At 42.0% G+C, this 22,582-nt stretch overlaps 1 protein-coding gene across 1 annotated transcript in view; it reads right to left on the bottom strand.

Annotated features, from left to right (window-relative positions):
- Positions 1-22,582, bottom strand: part of Srp72 (signal recognition particle 72) — a 91,833-nt gene that overhangs the window by 51,990 nt on the left and 17,261 nt on the right. The window contains exons 5-7 of the mRNA XM_071677662.1: positions 11,082-11,278; positions 4,256-4,526; positions 1,606-1,809 (exon numbers count right to left, since the gene is read on the bottom strand). Of these exons, the coding sequence (XP_071533763.1) occupies positions 1,606-1,809; positions 4,256-4,526; positions 11,082-11,278 (672 nt within the window). The remainder of the gene's footprint in view (positions 1-1,605; positions 1,810-4,255; positions 4,527-11,081; positions 11,279-22,582) is intronic.

Raw genomic sequence — 22,582 nt, 5'->3', positions numbered from 1 at the left:
GGATGAAATCTAACTGAAGTACTGTGGTCCATTGTTTACTATGCTATTACCACTTTTTGAGCATACGTGATAAAATTAAATGCATATCACATCATTCTAACAACCACAGCTCAGAGTTTCAAGTACCTTTGGCACTGTTTCTGCCCATCAGGTATCACAGTGGCCACATGCTATTCAAGACAAGCCTGTTGGGATCCAGCATGGTGATGGTATGAAGATGCACACCGCAATGAACAAGTGAGTTATCCACATCACCTAAGCCTTGATGCCTGCACAATGCCTGTATCATTCTATCTTACTGTAACTTGCACTGGGTGAGGAACTCCTTGAATGATCTCAATCCAACACAAACTTTAATAATTCTAATCTTTTTGCCATTTTTTGCCGATGATATGGCCTTTCAGCATAAAGCTAGGAGTGGAAGATACCTATCAAGTGCTTATCAGTCCTGTTGAGTGCAAATACTGATGGGAGCCACCGCTGCAAGTCGATGATTGTGAATAGGCCAAAGATCCCATGAGCTATCAAGAACAAACTTCATGTACACCATGCAGCAACAAGAGTGCATGGTTCACCTAACAAAAATTTCACTTGTGGTTCAACAAGCAATCTGTGCCCAAACTGAGGAAATTTAAGATCAAGAAACTTCAAACTGATATAAATAATGTGAAGGTTGTGCTGCTCCTTGACAATACTCTGGCACATCCTTCTCAGGAGCAGCCGAGCTGTATGGATGGCATATTCAAAGTCATGCTTCTGCCCCCAAGCAACACATCAGTGATCTGGCTCATGGACCATGGGGTAATAGTGAGCTGCAAGTGTTTATTGTAGCAAGCAGATGGAAAATTGTGTGGTAGATATGTATGTCAATAGTGACAAGGTGAGAGAAACAAGGGGGATTCGTACTCTTGAAAACAATGAAGTTATAACATTAGAAAAGTGATTTCTAAATGAGGTGAGGCCTGGAATCAGATGCCTATCATCAGTTTGTCCAAGGATAGGAAGAAGCTGCTCCATAAAACCGAGGTACAAATGGACTTCCAGGGCTTTGTCCCAGATGATTTCATAAACATAATTCACAGGGCAGATGTGAAAGAAGTGACTATGGAAAAATATTGTGGAGTGGCTTCACAAAGACTCTCAAAAACCAGGCTACCAGTATCAGACTGAGTACCTACAAGTACTTGCAACCTTACCACACATCTAGCTTGATGTACAGGATTATTCTTCTCAGTTGCCACATGCATTACATAATAATAAATTCTTGGTTCATCTGGGACTGATTCCAACAACACGTCAAGTTTTCATTTACATGTTTTCCATTATTCTCATTTTTTCCTAAGAGAGAGAGAGAGAGAGAGAGAGAGAGAGAGAACCAGGAAACCTGAGGTAATATAATGCTAAGCTACACTATGTACATACACACATACCTCAGGTTATGGATCCATCATGACCATCAGTATAACTCATGACAAGTCACAACTAGACTAATCTTAACTTAGATTGGCCCAGCCTTAGAGGACATCCAACCACTTCAGTCAGTAATGTCAGTCACAGAAATAAGCATTAAGTCCATTCCTCTCAAAAAGTAATATGTCTACTCACCTTAGCCAGCAGAATCTGAGTGGCAATCAAGCTAATGTTGAGAGCTTTGCTTGAATTGTCCTTTGCACACTTTTCAAGTATGACACGTGCTTCAGCCAGCTTCCCTTCACGTCCTAGCTGGGCAGCTTGCATTACCTGCGCCTCCATGGTTAAGCGTGGGTATTCTTTCACCAAATTTTGGACTTCAGTTCGACACAGTTCATCCTAAAGCAAAGAAAGGTGAAAGTCATTCAAAATCTCTGATATATACAGATATGTATATACCCCTGGGAATATGGGAGAAGGAATACTTCCTGTGAATTATCCGCATGTCATAGAAGGCGACTGGGAGGCTGGAAACCTTCCCCTTCTTGAATTTCAACTTCTAAAAGAGGAAACAAAAGAAGTCAGTCAGGAAGTGCTCGTCCTCCTTGGAGGCTCAAATTGGGGTGTCTGAATGTGTGTGGATGTAACCAAGATGAAAAGGAGAGATAGGCAGTATGTTTAAGGAAAGAAACCTGGATATTCTGGCTTTAAATGAAACAAAGCTCAAGGGTAAAGGGGAAGAATGGTTTGGAAATGTCTAGGGAGTAAAGTCAGGGGTTGGTGATAGGACAAGAGCTAGGAAAGAAGTAGCACTATTCCAGAAGCAGGAGATGTGGGAGTGTGTGAGTGTGATAGAGTGTAAGGAAATAGATTCTAGATGATGTAGGTAAAACTGAAAGTGGATGGTGAGGGGTGGGCTATTACTGGTGCTTATGCACTTGGTCATGAGAAGAAAAATCATAAGAGGCAAGTGTTTTGGGAGCAGCTGAGTGAGTGTGTCAGCAGTTTTGCGCACAAGACTGGGTATTAGTGATGAATGATATGAATCCAAAGGTGAGTATTGTGGCAGTTGAGGGCATAACTGGTATGCATGGGGTATTCAGTGTTGTGAATGAAAATGGTGAAGAGCTTGTGGATCTGTGTACTACTTAAGAAAGATCAGTCATTGGGAATATCTGGTTTAAAAAGTAGGAGAGATGGTTAAAGGGCATTACAAGTTGAGCATAATTAATCCGAAAATTCGAAATGCTTCAAAATCCGAAACTTTTTGAGCAGCGACATGATGTTACAATTGGAAAATGCCAAACCTGACCTCACTTGCCAATCATCACTGCCAGACCTACACGCATTACTCACCCGCCTTTAATGGGTTAAGGAGTAACTGCATGAAAGGATCAGTGTATGCAAGTGTACAGATGTCCTGAGTGTTGGATGGGTGCAAGTGTTGGCACATATATACTAAAGAAAGCCATAGGATGGATATGCCAGAGACGAAATACCTGAGGATGTAATGCTTTGCGAGATGAGTCGACTGTGTTAGAAAGAAGAATTAGATATTGGTTGGTTTATGACTGCAGTATGACTGAGAGAGATAACCAAAGTGTGCAGAAGTGGTTCAAGAATATGAAGAGGAAGCACGAAGACAACCTGAAAAAGAGGATCTGTGTGTTAAAAGTGCATGGAGCACATGGGAGGGAATGACCAAGGAGAAGGAGGATGGAGTAAGTAAAAGGAGCTTTGATGCATTGGGACCTGAACATTCAGAAGGGTAAGAAATGTGTCCTGAACACAATGAAAGGGTAATGTGGTATATGAGAGGTGATGTTCAGTCAATGGGCCAAACTTGGGCAGGCTGAGGAAAATCAAATCAAGTAGTAGTTGTAGGGCCTGGTCGTAAATGAGTTTCCAGCTTTCAGAATATTAAACATGAGAACTTAAGATTGGATGTGTGCCAATATGTGAGCAAATAAGTTCACTGTCTATTTGTTTCTTATGGTAAAATGCTAAGATAGGAAAGACAATTAAGTATTAGAAAAAAAAGCCATCAAGACAGCAAAACTTCACAAACTGCAATCTCACAACATACAACACTGCGACTTCTGCACACAAAAATGTATGTCTATATCAAATCAAGAACAGGGATAAAACAATTGGGTCAAAGAATCTAATTCATAACCGATAAACAAAGATTCTGAATTCTCAAGCTGGGCTAACAGCATCCTACATAAAGTGAGTGTCACTTTATAGGCTTAAAGCAAAAAAGTCTCAACATGGGTCTAAATTTGTGATACTAAAGATTCTGAATTCTCAAGCTGGGCTAACAGCATCCTACATAAAGTGACTGTCACTTTATAGGCTTAAAGCAAAAAAGTCTCAACAGAGGTCTAAATTTGTGATACTAAGTATATTCATGACAACAGAACTTACAAAATTAAGGTTTAACTTTTGGACTTCCACAGAAAATCTCAGGACAGTTTCACACTCGCAGGCCATATAAAAATTTTCTTGAACTGGACTTAGAAATAATCTTTGCTCAGTAAATAAACAAGATGCCTTATCTTGGTATGCAATCAACACCTTAAGATTTAATGCAGTTTTGCAAGTAAGGTAAATCTAGTGGCACCATAAACTTTACCAAGTATGTACAGTACTACTTGTGCAACTTAATGTATTTGTAGTCAACTGGTTACTGCAGCAAACATAAAAGAACCTTAAATGGTATCTCATTATAGAAAGTTTGGTACAATAAATGAAGTCACTATGCATTTCTGGTTAATGACATAATTCTAAAGGCATCAAACAGTATCCAGTCTGTGCAACATTATCAAAGCACCAAACATGTTACCTGGTTAGTATGGTAAGCAAGGAGACAGTGGTTTAGGCTGATGGTGGAACGCTGATAGCTGGTCAACTTGTGCTCCAGACCAGGTGCCAAAGCTGTTTTCATCCTCTTGCGAGAGTCAAAGACGTTGGCAGCTCGATTGATGGAGACTAAGTTGTTGTTGATGATGGCCAATAGAGCAGGATCTTCTGGTTTGGACTTGAGCACATTGTTGTAAATTGCAAGAGCCTCACGCTCACGCCCAAGCAGCTGCAAACAGTGCCCTTGCTGAACCCTGTAATATGACTAACATTCTTAATTGGAGATAGAGCATGATTATATTTGAAGTTGTTTATATTACTATGTTTGACTTAAAATATGCATTTGTTGAAAACTCATGATATACCAAAAGTCTGGGAATATAGAAGAAAGGTGGTGTGCCATATTTTGGAAAAGTATGGTATCACTGGTTCTCAGTGAATGTTGGTTTGTGGCAGGGGAGTGTGATGTCTCCATGGTTGTGTAATTAGTTTATGGATGGTTTTTTTAGGGAGGTGAATGCAAGAGTTTTGGAAAGAGGGGCAAGTATGCAGTCTGTTGTGGATGAGAGAGCTTGGGAAGTGACTCAGTTGTTGTTCGCTGATGATACAGCGCTGGTGGCTGATTCACGTGAGAAACTGCAGAAGCTGATGAATGAGTTTGGTAAAGTGTGTGAAAGAAGAAAGCTGAGAGTAAATGTGAATAAGAGCAAGGTAATTAGGTACAGTAGAGTTGAGGGACAAGTCAATTGGGAGGTAAGTCTGAATGGAGAAAAACTGGAGGAAGTGAAGTGTTTTAGATATCTGGGAGTGGGTTTGGCAATGGATGGAACCATGGAAGCAGAAGCGAATCAGGGTGGGGGAGGGGGCGAAAGTTCTGGGAGCGTTGACAAAGGTGTGGAAGTCGAGAACATTGTCATGGAAAGCAAAAATGGGTATGTTTGAAGGAATAGTGGTTCCAACAAAGTTATATGGTTGCGAGGCAAGGGCTTTAGATAAGAGTTGTGAGGAGGAGGGTGGATGTGCTGGAAATGAGATGTTTGAGGACAATATGTGGTGTGAGGTGGTTTGATGGAGTAAGTAATGAAAGGGTAAGAGAGATGTGTGGTAATAAAAAAAAGCGTGGTTGAGAGAGTAGAGGGTGTTTTGAAATGGTTTGGTAACATGGAGAGAATAAGTGAGGAAAGATTGACAAAGAGGATACATGTGTCAGAGGTGGAGGGAACGAGGAGAAGTGGGAGACCAAGAAAGATGGAGTGAAAAAGATTTTGAGTGATTGGGGCCTGAACATGCTGGAGGGTGAAAGGCGTGCAAGGAATAGAGTGAATTGGAACGATGTGGTATACCGGGGTCGACGTGCTGTCAATGGATTGAACCAGGGCATGTGAAGCGTCTGGGGTAAACCATGGAAAATTTTGTGGGGCCTGGATGTGGAAAGAGAGCTGTGGTTTCGGTGCATTATACATGACAGCTAGACACTGAGTGTGAACAAACGTGGCCTTTGTTGTCTTTTCCTAGCGCTACCTTGCGCACATGCGGGGGAGGGGGTTTTCATTTCATGTGTGGTGGGGTGGCAATGGGAATGAATAAGGGCAGACAGTATGAATTATGAACATGTGTATATATGTATATGTCTGTGTGTGTATATATATGTATACGATGAGATGTATAGGTATGTATATGTGCATGTGTGGACGTGTATGTACATACATGTGTATGTGGGTGGGTTGGGCCATTCTTTCGTCTGTTTCCTTGCGCTACCTTGCTAATGCGGGAGACAGTGACAAAGTTTGGTAGTGTGTGTGAAAGAAGAAAGTTGAGAGTAAATGTGAATAAGAGCAAGGTTATTAGGTACAGTAGGGTTGAGGGTCAAGTCAATTGGGAGGGAAGTTTGAATGGAGAAAAACTGGAGGAAGTGAAGTGTTTTAGATATCTGGGAGTGGATTTGGCAGCGGATGGAACCATGGAAGCCGAAGTGAATCATAGGGTGGGGGAGGGGGCGGAAATTCTGGAAGCGTTGAAGAATGTGTGGAAGTCGAGAACATTATCTCAGAAAGCAAAAATGGGTATGTTTGAAGGAATAGTGGTTCCAACAATGTTGTATGGTTGCGAGGCGTGGGCTATGGACAGAGTTGTGCACAGGAGGGTGGATGTGCTGGAAATGAGATGTTTGAGGACAATACGTGGTGTGAGGTCGTTTGATCGAGTAAGTAATAATAGGGTAAGAGAGATGTGCGGTAATAAAAAGAGTGTGGTTGAGAGAGCAGAAGATGGTGTTTTGAAATGGTTTGGTCACATGGAGAGAATGAGGGAGAAGAGGTTGACAAAGAGGATATATGTGTCAGAGATGGAGGGAACGAGGAGAAGTGGGAGACCAAATTGGAGGTGGAAGGATGGAGTGAAAAAGATTTTGAGTGATCGGGGCCTGAACATGCAGGAGGGTGAAAGGCGTGCAAGGAATAGAGTGAATTGAAACGATGTGGTATACTGGGGTTGATGTGCTGTCAATGGATTGAACCAGGGCATGTGAAGCGTCTGGGGTAAACTATGGAAAGTTCTGTGGAGCCTGGATGTGGAAAGAGAGCTGTGGTTTCGTTGCATTATTACATGACAGCTAGAGACTGAGTGTGAACGAATGTGGCCTTTATTGTCTTTTCCTAGTGCTACCTTGCACACATGAGGGGGGAGGGGGTTGTTATTTCATGTGTGGTGGGGTGGTGATGGGAATTAATAAGGGCAGACAGTATGAATTATGTACATGTGTATATATGTATATGTCTGTGTGTGTATATATATGTATACGTTGAGATGTATAGGTATGTATATTTGCATGTGTGGATGTGTATGTATATACATGTGCATGTGGGTGAGTTGGGCCATTCTTTCGTCTGTTTACTTGCGCTACCTCGCAAAGCGGGAGACAGCGACAAAGCAAAATAAATAAATAATATTTTTTTTTTTTTTGCTTTGTCGCTGTCTCCCACGTTTGCGAGGTAGCGCAAGGAAACAGACGAAAGAAATGGCCCAATCCACCCCCATACACATGTATATACATACACGTCCACACACGCAAATATACATACCTACACAGCTTTCCATGGTTTACCCCAGACGCTTCACATGCCCTGATTCAATCCATTTAATGCATGTATGACTCATGGTGAGGTGCCTGAGGATTGGCGGAATGCGTGCATAGTGCCATTGTACAAAGGCAAAGGGGATAAGAGTGAGTGCTCAAATTACAGAGGTATAAGTTTGTTGAGTATTCCTGGTAAATTATATGGGAGGGTATTGATTGAGAGGGTGAAGGCATGTACAGAGCATCAGATTGGGGAAGAGCAGTGTGGTTTCAGAAGTGGTAGAGGATGTGTGGATCAGGTGTTTGCTTTGAAGAATGTATGTGAGAAATACTTAGAAAAGCAAATGGATTTGTATGTAGCATTTATGGATCTGGAGAAGGCATATGATAGAGTTGATAGAGACGCTCTGTGGAAGGTATTAAGAATATATGGTATGGGTGGCAAGTTGTTGGAAGCAGTGAAAAGTTTTTATCAAGGACGTAAGGCATGTGTACGTGTAGGAAGAGAGGAAAGTAATTGGTTCTCAGTGAATGTAGGTTTGCGGCAGGGGTGTGTGATGTCTCCATGGTTGTTTAATTTGTTTATGGATGGGGTTGTTAGGGAGGTGATGCAAGAGTTTTGGAAAGAGGGGCAAGAATGAAGTCTGTTGTGGATGAGAGAGCTTTGGAAGTGAGTCAGTTGTTGTTCGCTGATGATACAGCGCTGGTGGCTGATTCATGTGAGAAGCTGCAGAAGCTGGTGACTGAGTTTGGTAAAGTGTGTGAAAGAAGAAAGTTAAGAGTAAATGTAAATAAGAGCAAGGTTATTAGGTACAGTAGGGTTGAGGGTCAAGTCAATTGGGAGGTAAGTTTGAATAATAATAATGGCGTCATGAATACTCCTATACATGTTGAGTATGTTATCAGGGCATCTACATCATGCTCAGTCTCCAAACAGAGTCTCAGCTTGGTACTTACTGGATCTTTGACACCAACAAAAAAGAATTTGGAACACCAAAAAGCTTATTTTGCATCCCAAACACAAAAAAGAAAACCAAAAAGGAAGACACGTGTTATCTGCATAAAGTGTGATGTGGCATTTTGCCCTGAAAAATGTTTCAGAGATTATCACAATGAAATATCACTGACAGATTGTTCAGTGAATAACAGTACTCTATAAATTGTGGATAACATATACATCTGGAAATTATATGAATATGACATTACAAATATGTGTAATATCTGAAAATCATGTGCATCAGACATAAGCAAAATCCCTATGGAGCACAGATAAACATTTTATGTAATCAATGCTATCATTTACTGCACATCACATTACAAAGTCTCTCCAAAAGTGAGAAGTATGTAACTATAAGATGAAAACAAACATGCAAGTTAGAAAAGAAAAAATGTCTTGAGAAAAGCAAAATCTTTGCATCTTTGCCTTTCTGTTTCCTGTAGATTTATTTGGATTTAATCTCCATGGTACCATTGTGGTTACTTTAATAATGTTATAGTGGTAGTTAAAAGCCTCCCCAAGGCAATGACAACATGCTAACTCAGCACTGATAAGCTGATGCGCACATCACCCAACTGGCAGACACTTTAAATGCCTGCTCAGAACCAAATAAGTTTTGTTTACCTGATTTTATTTTCAACATTTCTGATATTTCCTGGAAAATAATAAAACAAAAACATCTTTTCATCTGATAATTTCCTGAACTGGGAGCCCTCTAAGCTTTTGAGGCTCCGTTGTTAAAGGGTTTAAAGATATTTGCACACAAATCAAAATTTTTTTTTTTTTTTTTTTTGCTTTGTCGCTGTCTCCCGCGTTTGCGAGGTAGCGCAAGGAAACAGACGAAAGAAATGGCCCAACCCACCCCCATACACATGCCTTGATTCAATCCACTGACAGCACGTCAACCCCGGTATACCACATCGCTCCAATTCACTCTATTCCTTGCCCTCCTTTCACCCTCCTGCATGTTCAGGCCCCGATCACACAAAATCTTTTTCACTCCATCTTTCCACCTCCAATTTGGTCTCCCTCTTCTCCTCGTTCCCTCCACCTCCGACACATATATCCTCTTGGTCAATCTTTCCTCACTCATTCTCTCCATGTGACCAAACCATTTCAAAACACCCTCTTCTGCTCTCTCAACCACGCTCTTTATATTTCCACACATCTCTCTTACCCTTACGTTACTTACTCGATCAAACCACCTCACACCACACATTGTCCTCAAACATCTCATTTCCAGCACATCCATCCTCCTGCGCACAACTCTATCCATAGCCCACGCCTCACAACCATACAACATTGTTGGAACCACTATTCCTTCAAACATACCCATTTTTGCTTTCCGAGATAATGTTCTCAACTTCCACACATTCTTCAAGGCTCCCAGAATTTTCGCCCCCTCCCCCACCCTATGATCCACTTCCGCTTCCATGGTTCCATCCGCTGCCAGATCCACTCCCAGATATCTAAAACACTTCACTTCCTCCAGTTTTTTTCCATTCAAACTCACCTCCCAATTGAATTGACCCTCAACCCTACTGTACCTAATAACCTTGCTCTTATTCACATTTACTCTTAACTTTCTTCTTTCACACACTTTACCAAACTCAGTCACCAGCTTCTGCAGTTTCTCACATGAATCAGCCATCAGCGCTGTATCATCAGCGAACAACAACTGACTCACTTCACAAGCTCTCTCATCCCCAACAGACTTCATACTTGCCCCTCTTTCCAAAACTCTTGCATTCACCTCCCTCACAACCCCATCCATAAACAAATTAAACAACCATGGAGACATCACACACCCCTGCCGCAAACCTACATTCACTGAGAACCAATTACTTTCCTCTCTTCCTACACGTACACATGCCTTACATCCTCGATAAAAACTTTTCACTGCTTCTAACAACTTGCCTCCCACACCATATATTCTTAATACCTTCCACAGAGCATCTCTATCAACTCTATCATATGCCTTCTCCAGATCCATAAATGCTACATACAAATCCATTTGCTTTTCTAAGTATTTCTCACATACATTCTTCAAAGCAAACACCTGATCCACACATCCTCTACCACTTCTGAAACCACACTGCTCTTCCCCAATCTGATGCTCTGTACATGCCTTCACCCTCTCAATCAATACCCTCCCATATAATTTGCCAGGAATACTCAACAAACTTATACCTCTGTAATTTGAGCACTCACTCTTATCCCCTTTGCCTTTGTACAATGGCACTATGCACGCATTCCGCCAATCCTCAGGCACCTCATCATGAGTCATACATACATTAAATAACCTTATCAACCAGTCAACAATACAGTCACCCCCTTTTTTAATAAATTCCACTGCAATACCATCCAAACCTGCTGCCTTGCCGGCTTTCATCTTCCGTAAAGCTTTTACTACCTCTTCTCTGTTTACCAACTCATTTTCCCTAACCCTCGCACTTTGCACACCACCTCGACCCAAACACCCTATATCTGCCACTCTATCATCAAACACATTCAACAAACCTTCAAAATACTCACTCCATCTCCTTCTCACATCACCACTACTTGTAATCACCTCCCCATTTGCGCCCTTCACTGAAGTTCCCATTTGCTCCCTTGTCTTACGCACTTTATTTACCTCCTTCCAGAACATCTTTTTATTCTCCCTAAAATTTAATGATACTCTACATGTATTCAAAATAAGAAAATATGCAATCATACAATTTAACAGCCACTCACCTAATGATGGCTGCTTCATCATTAACTTCTTCCTCTGTGGCACCTTCTTCTTGGGTAAGATAAGTGCGACAAAGGGTCTCTGCTGCCTGTAGTTTGGTCAGGGCATCTTCCAGACTCCCTGCTGCTAGTAAGTGACATGCACCATTGTAAAGCAGTTCATAAGAAGAATCATCCACATCCACGCTATCATCATCATTCTGAGTGGTTAAGACAGATTATAAATGTATTTTCAGAATACTGCCCCTGCTCTTCAACAAGGTAATATATAAACAGAGGAATATCACAATCACATAGAACTACATCTTTTTTAATATAATTAATCTAGAAAAGACACAATAAATCCATAAAAAACTGGTTATTGCTTCACTTATTCCACAGACAACTCCATCAAATTCTTCCTTTCTTTGACTGTTGTTCTCTATTTCTCTTTTCAGTTTGGGAATGCCTTCAATTACTTTACTGGATCCACCACAAACTCAAATTCACAAACTACAAGATCACTTTTTCCACAGAGGGCTCTTATAGATGAAGTTCATCAGCCAATAAATATTGGGCAAAATAAAACTCCCTATTCATAGCCACCTTGGATAAAAGTTAAAACTGAGTAAGAAACAAAAATGGGGAGATTATTCTGAATGGTTTAAATACTTTATACCTTGCTCTTAATAAGGTGGAAAGGTTATATGAAGAGGCAAAGCCAAAAGGATAAGAGTTCCAGTTTCAATGTTTGTGTAAAAAGTCTCAATGGTATATCTTCATGTGACTCATATCCACACAGAGACTACAGGCAGAAGCTCACCAAAGTCGTGGCTTAACTAAGACCTACAGAACACAAAGAAGTGCACAAAGAAGAGGGTGTGTTGAAATGGTTTGGACATACAGAGAGAATGAGTGAGGAAAGGTTGACAAAGAGAACATATGTGTCAGAGGTGGAGGGAACATAGAGAAGTGGGAGACCAAATTGGATGTGGAAGGGTGGAGTGAAAAAGATTTTGAGCGATAGATGCGTTGGGTTGGGCCATTTCTTTCGTCTGTTTCCTTGCGCTACCTCGCAAACGCGGGAGAGAGCGACAAAGCAAAAAAAAAAAAAAAAAAAAGATGCGTGAACATACAGGAGGGCGAGAGGTGTGCAAGGAATAAAGTGAATTGGAACAATGTGGTATACCGGGGTCAAGGTGCTATCAAAGGACTGAACAAGGGCATGTGAAATCCATAAACAAATTAAACAACCATGGAGACATCACGCATCCCTGCCGCAAACCAACATTCATGAGGAACCAATCACTTTCCTTTCTTCCTACTCATACACATGCCTTAAATCCTCAATAAAAACTTTTTACTGCTTCTAGCACCTTACCTCCCACACCATATGCTCTTAATACCTTCCACAGAGTATCTTAATCAGCTCTATCATATGCCTTCTCCAGATCCATAAATGCTACATACAAATCCATTTGTTCTTCTAAATATTTTTCACACACATTCTTCAAAGCAAACACCTGATCAACACATCCTCTACTACTTCTGAATCCACACTGCTCTTCCCCAATATGATGCTCTGTACATGCCTTCACCCTCTCAATCAATAACCTCCCATATAATTTCCCAGGAATACTGTAATTTGAACACTCACTTTCATCCCCTTTGCCTCTATACAATGGCACTATGTATGCATTCCACCAATCCTCAGGCACTTCACCATGAACCATACATACACTGAATATTCTCATTAACCAAAAAACAACAGTCACCCCCTTTTTTTAATATTTTCCACTGCAATACCATCCAATAAATAAAAAAATATTTATGGATCTGGAGAGGGCTTATGATATGGTTGATAAAGATACTTAGTGGAAGGTCTTAAAAGTACATAGTGTAGGAGGTAAGCTGCTAGAAGCAGTGAGGGGTTTTTATCAAAGATGTAAGGCATGAGCACGAGTAGGAAAAGAGTAGAGTGACTGGTTTCGAGTGAAGGTCGGTCTGCGGCTGGGATGTGTGATGTCCCCATGGTTGTTAAATTTGCTTATGGATGAGGTGGTTAGGGAGGTAAATGCAAGAATTTTAGAGAGAGGGGCAAGTATGCAGTCTATTAGGGATGAGAGGGCCCGGGAAGTGAGTCAGTTTTTCGTCAATGATACAGCACTGGTGGCTGATTCAAGTGAGACACTGCTGAAGCTGGTGACTGAGTGTGGAACAGCATTGCTATTCCCTACTTCAGCAAGGTAGCACCATAAAAAAAGACAAAGAAAGGCCACAATCGTTCACTCCCAGTCTCTAGCTGTCATGTGTAGTGCACTGAAACCACAGATCCCTATCCACAACCAGACCCCACAGACCTTTCCATGGTTTACCCCTGATATTTCACATGCCCTAGTTCAGTCCACTGAGAGCACAGCGACCCTGGTATATCACACACCATTCCAATTCACTCTATTCCTTGCATGCCTCTCACCCTCTTGTATGTTCAGGCCCCAATCACTCAAAATCTTTCTCACTTAAACCTTCCACCTCCAATTTGGTCTCCTGCTTCTCCTTGTTCCCTCCACCTTTGACAGACATGTCCTCTTTGTCCACCTTTCCTCGCTCATTCTTTCCGTATGTCTAAGCCATTTTAACACATCCTCTTCAGCTCTCACCACCACATTCTTTTTATTACCACACATCTCTCTTACCCTTTCATTACTTAATCAAACCACCTCACACCACATATTATCCTCAAACATTTCATTTCCAACACAGCCATACTCTTCCGTACAAACCTATTTACAGCCCATGCCTCACAACCATATAATATTGTTGGAACTACTATTCCTTCAAACATACTCATTTTTGCTCTCTGAGATAACATTCTCTCTTTCCACACATTCTTCATCGCTCCTAGAGCCTTCACCTCCTTTCCCACCCTGTGACTCAATTCCGCTTCCATGACTCCATTCACTGCCAAGTCCACTCCCAGATATCAAAAAAGATGCAATTCCTCAAATTGTTTTTCAATTCAAACTTACATCCCAATTAACTTGTCCCTCAACCCTGGTGAACATAACAACCTTGCTCTTATTCATTTTTGCTCTCAACATTCTCTTTTCACACACTTCTCCAAACTCAGTCACCAACTTCAGCAGTTTCTCACTTGAATCAGCCACCAGTGCTGTATCATCAACAAACAGCAACTGACTCATTTCCAGGGCCTCTCATCCCCAAGAGACTGCATACTCGCCCCTCTCTCCAAAACCCTTCCATTCACCTCCCTAACCACCCCATCTATAAACGAATTAAAAATCCATGGGGACATCACACATCCATATCACAGACTGACCTTCACTGGGAACCAGTCTCTCTCCTCTCTTCCTACTTGCTCACACGCTTTACATCCTTGATAAAAACATATATGCATCTTCACATACATAAACATATATTGATTTATTTATTTATATATTTTGCTTTGTCGCTGTCTCCCGCATTTGCGAGGTAGCGCAAGGAAACAGACGAAAGAAATGGCCCAACCAACCCCCATACACATGTATATACATACACGTTCACACAAGCAAATATACATACCCATTCATCTCAATGTACACAAATATATACACACACAGACATACACATATATACACATGTACATAATTCATACTGTCTGCCTTTATTTATTCCCATCGCCACCTCGCCACACATGGAATGACATCCCCCTCCCCCCTCATGTGTGCGAGGTAGCACTAGGAAAAGACAACAAAAGCCTCATTCGTTCACACTCAGTCTCTAGATGTCATGTAATAATGCCCGAAACCACAGCTCCCTTTCGACATCCAGGCCCCACAGAACTTTCCATGGTTTACCCCAGACGCTTCACATGCCCTGATTCAATCCACTGACAGCACGTATATATTTCATTATTTTTTTTTTCATACTATTCGCTATTTCCCGCGATAGCGAGGTAGCGTTAAGAACAGAGGACTGGGCCTTTGAGGGAATATCCTCACCTGGACCTCTCCTCTGTTCCTTCTTTTGGAAAAAAAAAAAAAACGAGAGGGGAGGATTTCCAGCCCCCCGCTCCCTTCCCTTTTAGTCGCCTTCTACGACACGCAGGGAATACGTGGGAAGTATTCTTTCTCCCCTATCCCCAGGGAATAAATATTTCATTATTATTATTAATATTTTATTATTATTATTAATTATTTATTATTATTAATATTTTATTATTATTAATATTTTATTATTATTAATAAATAAATAAAATAAATAATAATATTATTCTGCTTTGTCGCTGTCTCAATTGTTTGCGAGGTAGCGAAAGGAAACAGACGAAAGAAATGGCCCAACCCACCCCCATACACATGTATATACATACACGTCCACACGCAAATATACATACCCATACATCTCAATGTACACATATATATACACACACAGACACATACATATATACACATGCACACAATTCACAGTCTGCCTTTATTCATTTCCATCGCCACCTCGCCACATGTGGAATAACATCCTCCCCCCCTCATGTGTGCCAGGTAGTGCTAGGAAAAGACAACAAAGGCCCCATTCGTTCACACTCAGTCTCTAGCTGTCATGCAATAATGCCCGAAACCACAGCTCCCTTTCCCTTTCCACATCCAGGCCCCACACAACTTTCCATGGTTTACCCCAGACGCTTCTCATGCCCTGATTCAATCCATTGACAGCACGTCGGCCCCGGTATACCACATCGATCCAATTCACTCTATTCCTTGCATGCCTTTCACCCTCCTGCATGTTCAGGCCCCGATCACTCAAAATCTTTTTTACTCCATCTTTCCACCTCCAATTTGGTCTCCCACTTCTCATCGTTCCCTCCATCTCTGACACATATATCCTTTTGGTCAATCTTTCCTCACTCATTCTCTCCATGTGCCCAAACCACTTCAAAACACCCTCTTCTGCTCTCTCAACCACGCTCTTTTTATTTCCACACATCTCTCTTACCCTTACATTACTTACTTGATCAAACCACCTCACACCACATATTGTTCTCAAACATCTCATTTCCAGCACATCCACCCTCCTGCGCACAACTCTATCCATAGCCCACGCCTTGCAACCATACAACATTGTTGGAACCATTATTCCTTCAAACATACCCATTTTTGCTTTCTGAGATAATGTTCTTGACTTCCACACATTCTTCAAGGCTCCCAGGATTTTCGCCCCCTCCCCCACCCTATGATTCCCTTCCGTTTCCATGGTTCCATCCGCTGCCAGATCCACTCCCAGACATCTAAAACACTTTACTTCCTCCAGTTTTTCTCCATTCAAACTTACCTCCCAATTGACTTGACCCTCAACCCTACTGTACCTAATAACCTTGCTCTTATTCACATTTACTCTTTAACTTTCTTCTTTCACACACTTTACCAAACTCAGTCACCAGCTTCTGCAGTTTCTCACATGAATCAGCCACCAGCACTGTATCATCAGCAAACAACAACTGACTCACTTCCAAAGCTCTCTCATCCCCAACAGACTACATACTTGCCTCTCTTTCCAAAACTCTTGCATCTACCTCCCTAACAACCCCATCCATAAACAAATTAAACAACCATGGAGACATCACGCACCCCTGCCGCAAACCTACATTCACTGAGAACCAATCACTTTCCTCTCTTCCTACACGTACACATGCCTTACACCCTCGATAAAAACTTTTCACTGCTTCTAACAACTTTCCTCCCACAACATATATTCTTAATACCTTCCACAGAGCATCTCTATCAACTCTATCATATGCCTTCTCCAGATCCATAAATGCTACATACAAATCCATTTGCTTTTCTAAGTATTTCTCACATACATTCTTCAAAGCAAACACCTGATCCACACATCCTCTACCACTTATATATATATATATATCTTTTCTTTCTTTCAAACTATTCGCCATTTCCCGCATTAGCGAGGTAGCGTTAAGAACAGAGGCCTGGGCCTTTGAGGGAATACCCTCACCTGGCCCAATTCTCTGTTCCTTCTTTTGGAAAATTAAAAAAAATGAGAGGGGAGGATTTCCAGCCCCCCGCTCCCTCCCCTTTTAGTCGCCTTCTACGACACGCAGGGGTGTGTGATGTCTCCATGGTTGTTTAATTTGTTTATGGATGGGGTTGTTAGGGAGGTAAATGCAAGAGTTTTGGAAAGAGGGGCAAGTATGAAGTCTGTTGGCGATGAGAGAGCTTGGGAAGTGAGTCAGTTGTTGTTCGCTGATGATACAGCGCTGGTGGCTGATTCATGTGAGAAACTGCAGAAGCTGGTGACTGAGTTTGGTAAAGTGTGTGGAAGAAGAAAGTTAAGAGTAAATGTGAATAAGAGCAAGGTTATTAAGTACAGTAGGGTTGAGGGTCAAGTCAATTGGGAGGTGAGTTTGAATGGAGAAAAACTGGAGGAAGTGAAGTGTTTTAGATATCTGGGAGTGGATCTGGCAGCGGATGGAACCATGGAAGCGGAAGTGGATCATAGGGTGGGGGAGAGGGCGAAAATTCTGGGGGCCTTGAAGAATGTGTGGAAGTCGAGAACATTATCTCGGAAAGCAAAAATGGGTATGTTTGAAGGAATAGTGGTTCCAACAATGTTGTATGGTTGCGAGGCGTGGGCTATGGATAGAGTTGTGCGCAGGAGGATGGATGTGCTGGAAATGAGATGTTTGAGGACAATGTGTGGTGTGAGGTGGTTTGATCGAGTGAGTAACGTAAGGGTAAGAGAGATGTGTGGAAATAAAAAGAGCGTGGTTGAGAGAGCAGAAGAGGGTGTTTTGAAGTGGTTTGGGCACATGGAGAGGATGAGTGAGGAAAGAATGACCAAGAGGATATATGTGTCGGAGGTGGAGGGAGCAAGGAGAAGAGGGAGACCAAATTGGAGGTGGAAAGATGGAGTGAAAAAGATTTTGTGTGATCGGGGCCTGAACATGCAGGAGGGTGAAAGGAGGGCAAGGAATAGAGTGAATTGGAGCGATGTGGTATACCGGGGTTGACGTGCTGTCAGTGGATTGAATCAAGGCATGTGAAGCGTCTGGGGTAAACCATGGAAAGCTGTGTAGGTATGTATATTTGCGTGTGTGGACGTATGTATATACAAGTGTATGGGGGGGGTTGGGCCATTTCTTTTGTCTGTTTCCTTGCACTACCTCGCAGACGCGGGAGACAGCGACAAAGTATAAAAAAAAGAAAAAAAAAAAAAATATATATATATATATATATATATATATATATATATATATATATATATATATATATTTTTTTTTTATACTTTGTCGCTGTCTCCCACGTTATATATATATATATATATATATATATATATATATATATATATATATATATTATCCCTGGGGATAGGGGATTAAGAGTACTTCCCACGTATTCCCTGCGTGTCGTAGAAGGCGACTAAAAGGGGAGGGAGCGGGGGGCTGGAAATCCTCCCCTCTCGTTTTTTTTTTTTCCAAAAGAAGGAACAGAGAATTGGGCCAGGTGAGGGTATTCCCTCAAAGGCCCAGTCCTCTGTTCTTAACGCTACCTCGCTAATGCGGGAAATGGCGAATAGTTTGAAAGAAAAGAAAGAATATATATATATATATATATATATATAAAGGGAAGGGAGCGGGGGGCTGGAAATCCTCCCCTCTTTTTTTTTTTTTCCAAAAGAAGGAACAGAGAAGAGGTCCAGGTGAGGATATTCCCTCAAAGGCCCAGTCCTCTGTTCTTAACGCTACCTCGCTATCGCGGGAAATAGCGAATAGTATGAAAAAAAAAAAATATATATATATATATATATTACATATATATATATATATATATATGTGCGAAGGAGATGGAGTGAGTATTTTGAAGGTTTGTTGAATGCGTCTGATGACAGAGTGGCAGATATAGGGTGTTTTGGTCGAGGTGGTGTGCAAAGTGAGAAGGTTAGGGAAAATGATTTGGTAAACAGAGAAGAGGTAGTAAAAGCTTTGCGGAAGATGAAAGGCGGCAAGGCAGCAGGTTTGGATGGTACTGCAGTGGAATTTATTAAAAAAGGGGGTGACTGTATTATTGACTGGTTGGTAAGGTTATTTAATATATGTATGACTCATGGTGAGGTGCCTGAGGATTGGCGGAATGCGTGCATAGTGCCATTGTACAAAGGCAAAGGGGATAAGAGTGAGTGCTCAAATTACAGAGGTATAAGTTTGTTGAGTATTCCTGGTAAATTATATGGGAGGGTATTCATTGAGAGGGTGAAGGCATGTACAGAGCATCAGATTGGGGAAGAGCAGTGTGGTTTCAGAAGTGGTAGAGGATGTGTGGATCAGGTGTTTGCTGAGAAATATTTAGAAAAGCAAATGGATTTGTATGTAGCATTTATGGATCTGGAGTAGGCATATGATAGAGTTGATAGAGATGCTCTGTGGAAGGTATTAAGAATATATGGTGTGGGAGGTAAGTTGTTAGAAGCAGTGAAAAGTTTTTATCGAGGATGTAAGGCATGTGTACGTGTAGGAAGAGAGGAAAGTGATTGGTTCTCAGTGAATGTAGGTTTGCGGCAGGGGTGTGTGATGTCTCCATGGTTGTTTAATTTGTTTATGGATGGGGTTGTTAGGGAGGTGAATGCAAGAGTTTTGGAAAGAGGGGCAAGTATGCAGTCTGTTGTGGATGAGAAAGCTTGGGAAGTGAGTCAGTTGTTCGCTGATGACACAGCGCTAGTGGCTGATTCATGTGAGAAACTGCAGAAGCTGGTGACTGAGTTTGGTAAAGTGTGTGAAAGAAGAAAGTTGAGAGTAAATGTGAATAAGAGCAAGGTTATTAGGTACAGTAGGTTTGAGGTGTCAAGTCAGTTGGGAGGTAAGTTTGAATGGAGAAAAACTGGAGGAAGTGAAGTGTTTTAGATATCTGGGAATGGATTTGGCAGCGGATGGAACCATGGAAGCGGAAGTGAATCATAGGATGGGGGAGGGGGGCGAAAATTCTGGGAGCCTTGAAGAATGTGTGGAAGTCAAGAACATTATCTCGGAAAGCAAAAATGGGTATGTTTGAAGGAATAGTGGTTCCAACAATGATGTATGGTTGCGAGGCATGGGTTATGGATAGAGTTGTGCGCAGGAGGGTGGATGTGCTGGAAATGAGATGTTTGAGGACAATATGTGGCGTGAGGTGGTTTCATCAAGTAAGTAATAAAGGGTAAGAGAGATGTGTGGTAATAAAAAGAGTGTGGTTGAGAGAGCAGAAGAGGGTGTTTTGAAATGGTCTGGTCACATGGAGAGAATGAGTGAGGAAAGATTGACCTAGAGGATATATGTGTCAGAGGTGGAGGGAACGAGGGGAAGTGGGAGACCAAATTGGAGGTGGAAAGATGGAGTGAAAAAGATTTTGAGTGATCGGGGCCTGAACATGCAGGAGGGTGAAAGGCGTGCAAGGAATAGAGTGAATTGGAACGATGTGATATACTGGGGTTGACGTGCTGTCAATGGATTGAACCAGGGAATGTGAAGCGTCTGGGGTAAACCATGGAAAGTTCTGTGGGGGCCTGGATGTGGAAAGGGAGCTGTGGTTTCGGTGCATTATTACATGACATCTAGAGACTGAATGTGAACGAATGGGACCTTTGTTGTCTTTTCCTAGCCCTACCTCACACACATGAGGGGGGAGGGGGTTGTCATTTCATGTGTGGTGAGGTGGCGACGGGAATGAATAAAGGCACCAAGTATGAATTATGTACATGTTTATATATGTATATGTCTGTGTATGTATATATATATATATATATATATATTTTTTTTTTTTATACTTTGTCGCTGTCTCCCGCGTTTGCGAGGTAGCGCAAGGAAACAGACGAAAGAAATGGCCCAACCCCCCCCATACACATGTATATGCATACGTCCACACATGCAAATAAACATACCTACACAGCTTTCCATGGTTTACCCCAGACGCTTCACATGCCTTGATTCAATCCACTGACAGCACGTCAGCCCCAGTATACCACATCGCTCCAATTCACTCTATTCCTTGCCCTCCTTTCACCCTCCTGCATGTTCAGGCCCCGATCACACAAAATCTTTTTCACTCCATCTTTCCACCTCCAATTTGGTCTCCCTCTTCTCCTTGTTCCCTCCACCTCCGACACATATATCCTCTTAGTCAATCTTTCCTCACTCATCCTCTCCATGTGCCCAAACCACTTCAAAACACCCTCTTCTGCTCTCTCAACCACGCTCTTTTTATTTCCACACATCTCTCTTACCCTTACGTTACTCACTCGATCAAACCACCTCACACCACACATTGTCCTCAAACATCTCATTTCCAGCACATCCATCCTCCTGCGCACAACTCTATCCATAGCCCACGCCTCGCAACCATACAACATTGTTGGAACCACTATTCCTTCAAACATACCCATTTTTGCTTTCCGAGATAATGTTCTCGATTTCCACACATTCTTCAAGGCCCCCAGAATTTTCGCCCCCTCCCCCACCCTATGATCCACTTCCGCTTCCATGGTTCCATCCGCTGCCAGATCCACTCCTAGATATCTAAAACACTTCACTTCCTCCAGTTTTTCTCCATTCAAACTCACCTCCCAATTGACTTGACCCTCAACCCTACTGTACCTAATAACCTTGCTCTTATTCACATTTACTCTTAACTTTCTTCTTCCACACACTTTACCAAACTCAGTCACCAGCCTCTGCAGAGAAGAGGTAGTGAAAGCTTTGTGGAAGATGAAAGCCGGCAAGGCAGCAGGTTTGGATGGTATTGCAGTGGAATTTATTAAAAAAGGGGGTGACTGTATTGTTGACTGGTTGGTAAGGTTATTTAATGTATGTATGACTCATGGTGAGGTGCCTGAGGATTGGCGGAATGCGTGCATAGTGCCATTGTACAAAGGCAAAGGGGATAAGAGTGAGTGCTCAAATTACAGAGGTATAAGTTTGTTGAGAATTCCTGGTAAATTATATGGGAGGGTATTGATTGAGAGGGTGAAGGCATGTACAGAGCATCAGATTGGGGAAGAGCAGTGTGGTTTCAGAAGTGGTAGAGGATGTGTGGATCAGGTGTTTGCTTTGAAGAATGTATGTGAGAAATACTTAGAAAAGCAAATGGATTTGTATGTAGCATTTATGGATCTGGCGAAGGCATATGATAGAGTTGATAGAGATGCTCTGTGGAAGGTATTAAGAATATATGGTGTGGGAGGCAAGTTGTTAGAAGCAGTGAAAAGTTTTTATCGAGGATGTAAGGCATGTGTACGTGTAGGAAGGGAGGAAAGTGATTGGTTCTCTGTGAATGTAGGTTTGCGGCAGGGGTGTGTGATGTCTCCATGGTTGTTTAATTTGTTTATGGATGGGGTTGTTAGGGAGGTAAATGCAAGAGTTTTGGAAAGAGGGGCAAGTATGAAGTCTGTTGGGGATGAGAGAGCTTGGGAAGTGAGTCAGTTGTTGTTCGCTGATGACACAGCGCTGGTGGCTGATTCATGTGAGAAACTGCAGAAGCTGGTGACTGAAT

Source organism: Panulirus ornatus, chromosome 25, assembly GCF_036320965.1.
Source record: "Panulirus ornatus isolate Po-2019 chromosome 25, ASM3632096v1, whole genome shotgun sequence".
NCBI classification, from domain to species: domain Eukaryota; kingdom Metazoa; phylum Arthropoda; class Malacostraca; order Decapoda; family Palinuridae; genus Panulirus; species Panulirus ornatus.
Note: the sequence above shows the minus strand (reverse complement) of the source record. Positions and strands in the feature narration are given on the sequence as shown.